Source organism: Crotalus tigris, unplaced genomic scaffold (genome assembly GCF_016545835.1).
Source record: "Crotalus tigris isolate CLP2741 ecotype Arizona unplaced genomic scaffold, ASM1654583v1 scf7180000024367.1024689, whole genome shotgun sequence".
Lineage (NCBI taxonomy): Eukaryota > Metazoa > Chordata > Lepidosauria > Squamata > Viperidae > Crotalus > Crotalus tigris.
The window spans coordinates 195,956-206,580 of record NW_024100536.1 but is presented as its reverse complement, the minus strand read 5'-3'; the positions used below and the strand labels follow the sequence as shown (position 1 = coordinate 206,580).

General features: G+C 45.6%; 1 protein-coding gene across 1 annotated transcript in view; it reads right to left on the bottom strand.

Annotated features, from left to right (window-relative positions):
• Nucleotides 1–2,424: 2,424 nt before the first annotated feature.
• The window catches only part of PLOD3 (procollagen-lysine,2-oxoglutarate 5-dioxygenase 3), a 52,290-nt gene continuing 44,089 nt past the window's right edge, over nucleotides 2,425–10,625 (bottom strand). Inside the window, exons 17-19 of the mRNA XM_039327782.1 lie at nucleotides 7,879–8,025; nucleotides 4,472–4,597; nucleotides 2,425–3,160 (exon numbers count right to left, since the gene is read on the bottom strand). Coding sequence (XP_039183716.1) covers nucleotides 3,005–3,160; nucleotides 4,472–4,597; nucleotides 7,879–8,025 — 429 coding nt within the window. The 3' untranslated portion in view covers nucleotides 2,425–3,004. The remainder of the gene's footprint in view (nucleotides 3,161–4,471; nucleotides 4,598–7,878; nucleotides 8,026–10,625) is intronic.

The following is a 10,625-nucleotide window of genomic DNA, read 5'->3' as shown; positions in this document are numbered from 1 at the left end:
TTCTGGGAGTTGAAGTCCGCATATCTTAAACCAGCCAAGGTTGACAACGCTGGTTGAGTTCATGCGCATCGGCCTCGTATCATTACAAACATCTAAAAACATTTGGTGAAAGTGGTAGATGGAGGCTAGGTGTCAGGAAGGATGAATTATGGGCTGTTAGCCGGTGGAACAGACAGCCACATGAAACAGCAAGGTCTTCACTAAAGATCCTCAGACTAGACTCTTCTGCTAGAGATGTTTCAGTGGATTCCCCACTGAGTAGCTGATCTCTACAATCTCTTCCAGTGATCTTGACTAACCTAACGATCTTGAACCAAAGCACAGCCCGGGTTGTAAAACTTTTATTTTCCCCCTTCTCGAATAAGGCTGAGCATGCCTGCCTCTTTTATAATGGAGCTTTATTTAGTGTGCTGTCAAACAGGAAATAATTTAAAGCACGCTTCGTACGGGACACGGCTCGCACACTGCCACCCCTCCATCCACACAGACCGATAGATCCATGGCGCGCAGTATTGTGAGAGGCTACACAAGGCTGTGAGCTCCCAGAGAGAGCCACAAGGCTCAAGGCATGGAAAGAAGCCACCTCGAACGAGAGTCATTTTAGCTGTCAAACAGATACAAGCCACCCTTTATGTAGCATGACCGAAAGACTTTTAGCCCTGGGATTCTAGCCAGCACTGAGAAATAAGAAGCGAGTGGTGTCGCTGCTCCCATTACTCTGCTGAAGATTCCTAGGAATTTGAAAATGCATTGAGGGCCATTTTTGGGTGGGGTGATTGGTAACTGTGGTTAGCCTCCCACGTCCTCCTCCCTCCCTCTTTCCCAGCCAACTGAGTCAAGAGGCATACCAATAAGGAAGGCTCCCCCCCCACACACACACAACATCAGGAATGAAAAAAAACCCAATGAGATAACTTCTTTCTTCGTTGTCCCAAAGGTGCTTTTCCATTCCCCACCATCCAGTCAGAGCCGAAGAAGCTTCTTGCATGAGAAGCGAAACGTCTTCAAAGAAAAACAAGAAAGTCCAATGGCCTCCTGAAATAAGCACCTTTGGGACAACCATGACATGGATGAATGAGAATCTCCATTAGACATTTCGCTGTGCTCTTTCTTAATTGCTTCTTTTGACTTCCTGGAGCTGTTTTTGTGTAAACAAAAAAAAAAAGAAGCCTCCCCAGCCCCTTCCCGATCTTTTCGCGCATGAGAATTGGGCTGAAGCACCCTTCTTGTTTCACCAGCACCCAGATCTTGATTGAGCCCCCCCCCCATTATGCCAAAATTGGATTCGGAAAGAACCTGGCGAGAACCCGGCTCGCCGGCAGATTGTAGCTTGGGAGAAAATCAGGAGCGGAAGAGATGAAATTCTGGAATTCCGGCAGGGAAGAACTCAGCGTTGTATCCACCCTATGGCGCTTTCGAATTGTGCTGGAGAAGACTTGGGAGTCCCTTGGACCAGGGCTTTTCAACCTTTCCACCCATTGTATCACTTTTAGGATATGGGAATATCCGAGTACTACCAGTCGCCTAGCAAGGTGTCAAAAACTTGATGACCAAAAAAAAAAAAAAGGAAAAAAAGTGATAAAGTATAGGTAGTCCTCGATTTACAACAGTTCGCTTAGTGACTGTTTGAAGTTACAATGGCACTGAAAAAAGTGCCCCCAAGCCACAGCCGAGCAAAACACCTGCCTACCCACTCAACGGCGCTCTTCATCCTGTCCAAGGTTTTCATTTCTGTTGAGGATTGGCAGCAGGGTGGGGGTGTTTGGTTTTTATCCCCCCCCCCCCCGTCTGCTGGGTGGTTGCAGCAGGTTTTGGTCACTTCACATGACCCTGGGACACTGTGACCGTCATAAATATGAATCAGTTGCCAAGCATCTGAATGTAAATCACAAGACCCTGGAGATGCTGCAACATTCCAGCTGATCGGCGCTTCTTCTGGGCTCAGCGGAAGCGTCAGGATCAGTGCTGCTTTCCAGCTGATTGGTGCTTCTTCAGGGCTCAGCAGAAGCACCAGGATCAGCGCCGAGCTCCAGCTGGAGCCTGGCGCTGATCCTGGCACTTCCATTGAGCCCTGACAGCCCTGAAGAAGTGCCGATCAGCTGGAAAGCGGCACTGTTCCTGGCGCTTCCACTGAGCCCTGACAGCCCTGCAGCTCCAGCCATCTCTCGCTCAGGCTTGTGCGGTGCTGCCACCGGTTCAGCTGATTCCCCTCTCCTGCTACCACTTTTCTGGGATGGTCGCGTACCACCTGCCAGGTGCCAATGTACCACAGGTGGTACCCGTACCACTGGTTGAAAAGCCCTGCCTTGGACTACAAGGAGATTCAGTCAGTAAATCCCAAAGGACATCAACCTTGACTGTTCTTTGGAAAGACAGATACTGAAGTTGAGGCTCAAATACTTTGGCCACCAAATGAGAAAAGACTCCATGGAAAAGACCCTGATATTTGGGAAAGCAAAGGGAGAAGGGGACTGCAGAGAACGAGACGGTTAGATAGGGTCATCAACGCAGCGAACATGAATTTGGACAAACTCCCAGGAGACAGTGGAATAGAGGTGGGCCTGGCCTGCTATAGTCCATGAGGTTGCGAAGAATCAGATGCATCTTAACTGAACAACAAGCTCCAATCCATCCTAGCCCAACCAGGCTGATCTTCTTTAGCACAGTAAGAATTCTTTGAAGGCTGAGCCATCAGAATTGGGGACAGGCCTTGGAGCAGACCCCGGATCAAGTAACAACTGGCCCAAGAGTGGAACAGATTCTCCAATCTTGGGGCAATGGGAGATGATGGAAGGAAGGCAACAGTGGCTCCTGATGCTAGTGGTAACCAAAGATAAAGGGCCAAGCAGCACTTGGAAACCAGTTGTCTCTCTGTTTTTGAAGGCACTTAGTGGCAACGAAGCTGGAGAGAGAGAGAGAGAGAGTCCCCTGTTTTTTGCGCCTCTCTCGCCATGGTGCCCTCTATGATCCATGGGCTGGAGGGGGGAGCCAGGGGTTGCCAGCGTTAGGGGTCCACAAAGGAAACCATGATGTAGCGAGTGCCCCAAATGGTGGGCAGACCTTCGTGATAGTGGGTGAGACGTCCCGGGTGGATAAGGCTCCATCCCTTGCGGGGCGATTCCACTTTGCAATCATAGCGGATAAATCGGCAACCGCCTCCCTAGGGGCAAAGAGAACCATTTTTAGACAGACAAGAGACCAGGTTCAAATGATCATTAGTTTATAGGTATTATGCAAAGATGGGCCCTTTCCATTTTTCCCTTTTCATGCTGGGAAAAATGGAAGGAAGCAGAAGAGGACAAACAGCAGCAAAATATATGGATACAATGGCACCAAGACCATCCTAGAGAAGGTTTATCTCTGTAGTTGTTAAAAGTTAACACTGACCACATGGCCCATTATGCATCCATCAGGCAAACATAAACTTATGAATGAAGGCGAATATACATGTCCCAGGATAATGTTGCAGGATCCAATCTTCAATCCACCCTGTTTCAGGTTTAAGTTTATTACCGTCAAAGGCCAGAGACCAGAACAAATAAAAACCCTCCATGAATATCCAGTTAAAATTCTAGAGTAAAATAATAAATAACAGATAAAAGCTATATTAAAATCACAGTTTGGCATCCAGTCAGTCAGTTACACATGGCCTAACTATGATATCAATCCTTAAACCAGTGGTTCTCAACCTGTGGGTCGGGACCCCATTTGGGGTCGAACAACCATTTCACGGGGGTCGCCAAACAAGGCTGTCTGCCATTTTTCCCCCTTTTCTTTGGCCACGCCCCTGGCACCTGGTGATATATAAGTGGTTGGGGGTCACCACAACATGGGGAACTGTATTATGGGGTCGTGGCATTAGAAAGATTGAGAACCACTGCCTTAAACTATGGGCCCGTAGTCATTGAATACTAAAATGCAAAAAAAAGTAATGCAAAAGAGCCCTGTAACGAACATTTGATTTTGCAGCTATTAAGATTGTTGGACGAGCAGGCACAAAAACAGCCAGGGAAGTGATTGAAGCCTGGGAAACCTCATCAGTCAACAGGAGTGCTGATTTAACCATCAGCTTTTCAAGTACTTAGGAGGCGAGCAAACATCAGCCAACGACTTAATAGCCAGCCATCAACACCCCAATCAACATCTAAAAAGCCACATACAACAGGCACCATATAAACGCTACACACAGAACAGCCCAAAGCAGATGCTCTGCTAGTGAGAAGTTCCCTGGAGATGGGCTCCAGCAGAAGATAAAACTTAGGGTCCCGGTGACCAACCCAGATTGGATCCCGAAACATAAAACTTAAATTTGTGCAACGCAGCAAAGTTCAAATCATTTCACCCCGAGAATTGTTGAGACCCTAAATCCCATCCTCATTCTCTTCACAGCCCCAAAGCATCCAAAACCAAGCCATGCACAGGGGGAGACCCAGCGCTTCACGCAGGACACCTGTTCTCCCAGGGCACTCACCTTGTAATCTATCCCTTTGTGGTTGAGAGCAACATTGATGGTGAAAGTTGAAGAATCGTGATGGGGGCGAAGATAAGGCTGCTCATCCGGACGGTATCGGACCATGAAGTTCATGATTGCGCGAGCCTGAGAAGAGGAGATCAGGGTTAGCACCTTCTGGGTGAAGGCACGGTAGAGAATGGCATACCTGGGTAAAACCTGCCTGAAATGGGGCAATCATATTCACTCCGGGTGCAACACGCCCAGGTTATGGTTCTTGCCACTGGCAGAACTCCAAAAACTGCTGGGTGGGGAGCGAAAAGTCAGTAGATGACAGCGCCAAGGTTGATATTGAAAAAGTTAAGCAGGTAGCTTTTGGGGAGAAAGTTGTAAGCTGGACCAGGAAGTGAAAAAAAACATTTCGTAAGAAGCCAGTAATAATCGTCATACTCTTCATATGAAAACTTCAAGGTTGCTATGTTCTTTCTGGGAACTGAACATATTCATTTATTCAAAAAAATTTTGTGGCTGACAAAGAGTTAGTGGGAGACTAGTATAGCTATTTCAAGCTCTTTAGCTCTCATCAGCTGATGAGAGCTAAAGAGCTTGAAATAGCTATACTAGTCTCCCACTAACTCTTTGTCAGCCACAATTTTTTTTTTTTGAATTTATAGTGTTCACAGTATGTGACGTCTGCCTGCAAAACATGCTTCTAGATTGGAGCGAAACGCAGAACAGACTGATTTATATTAGGTCGACCGGGTGCTTCACCCAACAAAAGATATATTCATTTATGTCATGCATACACATACTGTAACTTTAATTCTTAAAGAATCTTTCCAACATTGATGGACTGTATTAACAGGGGTTTTGGCTTACAGTTGGGGCTGAATTAAGAGTCTGTAGCACTTCCCCCCCCCATAAACAAATTTTATTAAAAGGCATTTGTATTATCTGATGAAATGATGCAGCCCACCAAAGTTTAGGCTCTTTAATAAAACGTGTTCATTCAAAAACGGAGGTTTCCCATAAGATCCCCGATACCCAAACCTGGAATAGTTTTGATCTAGTGCAGTGGTTCTCAACCTTTTTAATGCCGCGACCCCCAACCGGTCATAAGTCGAGGATTACTCAGCCGGTCGTAAGTCGAGGACTACTCAACTGGTGCAGCACCGTTTGCAGAATGGGAATTTGGGCGGGCTCAGCAGGGCAGAGACAGCCTGGACAATTCCTATTGGCTTTTGAAAGGCAATAGAATTAGACTCTATTCAAGAGAGTCTATTCTATTGGCTTTCAAAAGCCAATAGAATACAAGGGAGTAGCACAGCTAAGGAAAAGGGGGGAAAAAATAGCGGACTGCGTTGTTTGGCGACCCCCGCGAAATAGTCGTTTGACCCCAAATGGGGTCCCGACCCACAGGTTGAGAACCACTGATCTAGTGTATTCTGGGAAATGAAAATAATAACCAAAGGAAACAGATGTGGCCAATTGTGAAAAGGACACAGAAAAGTTTAGGAGAAGAATTTTAAACCTGATCTTTATAAAATCAGTTGAGTTTATACAACCCAACTGGCACCGATTTAGCCCATTCGGGGGAGAAGATATTGGCCATTACATTTAGCCATAAATAAATCAGAAGTCTTGTGCTCACCCAATGCTACTCCCCCCTCAAATAAAGCTCAAAACAAAGTAAAAACTAACTAAACTTTATGTACGCAAATCTAGCTGCTAGATTTGAATCTGACTGGGATGACTGTACACATAGTCTTCAAGTTACGACTACTTGTTCAGCCATCAGTCAAATATGCAATAATCTTGAATGAGAGGAACTTACAATGAGTCCTCAGAGTTCCAGCTTTGTAGTGGTCACGTGACTGCAATTTTTGATGTTTCCCTGACAGCTTCTCCTAAGCCAGTGGTTCTCAACCTGTGGGTTGGGACCCCATCTGGGGTCGAACGACCATTTCATGGTGGTCGCCAAACAACGCAGTCCGCCATTTTTCCCCCCCTTTTCCTTAGCTGTGCTACTCCCTTTTATTCATTGGCTTTTGAAAGCCAATAGAATAGACTCTCTTGAATAGAGTCTAATTCTATTGGCTTTCAAAAGCCAATAGGAATTGTCCAGGCTGTCTCTGCCCTGCTGAGCCCACTGAAAGTTCCATTCTGCAAACGGTGCTGCACCAGTTGAGTAGTCCTCGACTTACGACCGGTTGAGTAGTCCTCGACTTACGACGGGTTGGGGGGGGGGTCGCAGCATTAAAAAGGTTGAGAACCACTGTCCTAAGCCAAGTCAATGGGAAAGCCAGCAGGAAGTCAGAAGTTGCAGTCCCATGAGATCTTCACTTAACAACCCCAGTAATCCTCTTAACATGATGACAACAACTGGGACCACTGGAACTGAGTCACTAAGTGACACCGCCACATGACAAGAAGTGGGGGAAAAGCAACAGTTGGGGCCCCAATTACTTTGTAGAAATTGCAAAAGACATCCTGTAGAACAGAGGCCCCCAACCCCAAGAGTACAGAGAAGAGCAACCAAGATGATTAGGGGACTGGAGGCTAAAGCACATAAGGAACGGTTGCTGGAATTGGGTATGTCTAGTTTAACGAAGAGAAGGACAAGGGGGGACATGATAGCAGTGTTCCAATATCTCAGGGGCTGCCACAAAGAAGAGGGAATCAAACTATTTTCCAAAGCACCTGAGGGCAGGACAAGAAGCAACGGATGGAAACTAATCAAGGAGACAAGGAACCTAGAACTAAGGAGAAACTTCCTGACAGTTAGAACAATTAACCAGTGGAACAACCTGCCTCCAGAAGTGGTGAATGTGCCAACACTGGAAGTTTTTAAGGAGAAACTGGACAGCCATTTGTCCGAAATGGTATAGGGAAGTGGTTCTCAACCTGTGGGTCGGGACCCCATTTGGGGTCGAACGACCATTTCACGGGGGTCGCCAAATAAGGCTGTCCGCCATTTTTTCCCCCTTTTCTTTGGCCACGCCCCTGGCACCCGGTGATGTATAAGTGGTTGGGGGTCACCACAACATGGGGAACTGTATTATGGGGTTGCGGCATTAGAAAGGTTGAGAACCACTGGTATAGGGTTGCCTGCCTGAGCAGGGGGTTGGACTAGATGACCTCCAAGGTCCCTTCCAACTTTATCATTATTATTATTATAATCCCAGGTCCGTGGACCGGGATCAGTCCACAGCATGCCAGAAACCGGTCCGCGTGAACAAGCAAAGCCCAATCCATGGGATGCAGGCAATACATGAAACCACGCCCCCTCCGCCCCGGGGAAAAATATCTCTCCACAGAACCGGTCCCTGGTACCCCAAAAGTTGGGGGCCGCTGCAGTAGAAAGCAGAATCCTCTGCTTTCTGTACCTTCACTCTGCCTTCAGTAACCTTCAGACGTGCAGGCGTTACCTTGGTGTGGTAGCCTGGATAGAACTTTTCTGTGACCGGGGCAATGTAGTCCCTCAAGAACTGCAGCCACTCCTTCTCAAAGCCAATTTGGTTCATGTGAATGTCAACGGTAGGGACGTTCTCGTAGCCACCAACCAGCCGAGTGTCCTAGAGGGGAGATGCAGAAAATAACCTTGAGAGACAGAAAGAAGAGCCATAGCCTAGTCGGATAAGGGAAATCTTGAATCCAGAGCAGGGATGGGCGTGGAGACAGTATATCGGTACTGACCCTCTCTACTTTTCGGGAACGCAAAGGCAGGGGAGGGGGAAAGCCCTTTCGAACTTGGAAGATTTGGTTACTTTCTCCTTACAATAAAAGTAATTGTCATGCTATAATAGAGTATTTGGATAAGAACAACCAAATTCCTGCTGCTTTAATATTTATAGACGCGGAGGAAGCTTTTGATCAATTAGATTGGAATTTTTTATTGAAAGTTGTAGAGGAAATGAATTTGGGAGATAAATTCTTGTCTGCTTTCAAGGCCATTTATCAACAACAATCGGCACAAATTATAGTTAATGGGGGATTAACAGACGTATTTAAAATAAGAGAGATATTTTAACGTATGGAGAAGATGGATCGAATATGTTCAGAAGAAATATGGAACTACAAAGTTTCACTTATTCTGTGAGTAATGATTTTGTTTATAAACTTATGATGTTAAAGTTTGAAGAGAGTTAAGGGTTTTTATGATTTTGTTCATTGTATAATTAGTAAACTTAAATAGATTATGTTTAATATGTTTGCATAATCCTGTATTTTGCTGTGGGAAGTCGGGGTGGGGGGAAGGGGGTAGGGGGTGGATGGGTTGAAGTTTAAGTAGTTCAGATAAAGTAGAAATAGTCTTATTGTATATAATATTACTGTTTTAATTTTGAGAGAGGAACTGCTCGGGCATTTCCCCTGGACCGCATCAAGAGGGAGGAGAAGAAGGTGAGAAGTAAAGTAGGAAGGTGGAGGTGAAGGAGGAGAGGGGGTGAGTGAAGAAAAAGAGGGAAGGAAGTAAGTTGGTTTGAGGTGGGATGCGGTTTGGGGGGAAATGGGCGGGCAAGACCGAATGTGGTGTGTATCAATTTGTTTCATTTTTTATCTGAAGTATTTGTAAGATTGTTATGTATTGTAAAGTTGAAAATAAAAATTTTTACAAAAAAAAAAAAGTAATTGTCATGCTTGACTCACTACGCACCCCCTCCTCGGACTGAAATAGGGAGTGGGTGGATAGATTTGGAATGCAAGGGAGGGAATTGTGGAACGCAGGAACCGATAGTCGCCCGGCAACATCCAGATGCTCAAGATTGAAAGATGGTTTCCCAAAACAAGCTGACTGCAATTAATTGGTGGACAATGAACAGTGGGTGGCCCAGGAGAGAAAAGAAGATGTTAACTAGGCTACTTCGTGCACAGAAACTTCAGAACTGGCTTCACTTCTTTTGTGCCAATGTGGAATTATCAATAAAGTTATACTCTTGGTAAAATAAATGTCCTAGGGGTTTCTTTTGCTACATAAGCCAACGGGATGATTGACAGTAATATTCATGATTTTGGTTTGGTTTCCTGGTTGGGACTACCTCAAAGGATTGATAGGGATGTAACATCCAGGAAATGGAAGACCCTTTAAGAAGATGGTTCAGGAACTGGGCCAAGCCAGTTTTCTACAAATGATCCACCTTCAAACTGGGAGGCCGATGGCTTCTTTTTCATTTGTGTGCCTCGTACATTAAAGTCATCCAGGGTAAGTCCTGGCCCCCTAGCTTGTAAGCAAGAAATTCCATAAATTATGGAGCCTGTCTTTTCGTCTCTTCTGACTCATCTTCCAATCTCCATATTGGGGGGTGGATAAGAATGAGGGAAATCAGAGCCCCAGAGAAGGAAATATTAAAAGGGCAGAAAAATATGTTTCCGCAAAAGGATTTTTAAAAGCAGAAACCAACCCTGCCCCCAAATCTCTCTGTCCCAAGTAGGAGCCAGCCCTATAAAAATGCAAATGTAAAACCATCAGAAAGTTGGAGCCAGAAAACTCAAGAAGACAAAGTGACCTAAAATCTGCATACCGCACCCAAACTCTAAGAGTCATTAGCCCAGCCCCAGGGAAGCAGGATATGATAATAGGATTAAACCACAGATACCAAGGCCTAGAAAAGCACACTCAGTTCAAAGTTCATGCCACAGGAACAGGAAACTATTCCAAGCAAAAGGCTTTCAGAGGGTATAAAAACCTACTCCACATGTGCTCAGCCCTTGATTTCTCTCCTCCTTCCTGCCAGAACCATCTTTCAGTCTGTCTCTTCAATAAACTGTAACCTTCTTCCCAAAGCAGTCGCCATGTTGTTTATTTATTCCCGGCTTGGATGAACCAGGATGAAGACTTTACTTCCCACAAGAGGTGGGCTTGGAAGCACCCCAAATCTAGTGTTCCTTCTTCCCCATATCATGCTCTATTTAATACACCTTGTCCATCAGATGAAAAGGGCCAAAAATGATGGTGGCCACGACTGTGTGTGTGTGTGAAGCACAACTCTTATTTTACATCCAACGCACATAAAAGAGGAATAGTCGCCATCTTAATTTCTTTTGATGTTTTTGTGAACTGCCCTACACCTCAGTTACACCTTGTTTAAACCTTCAGATCAGCTTTTTTTTTTTGTTCTAAGGTCTTTGAGGTCCCTCATCATTCTGCAAGCCTTCTTTGACCCCTCTTCCCAACTCT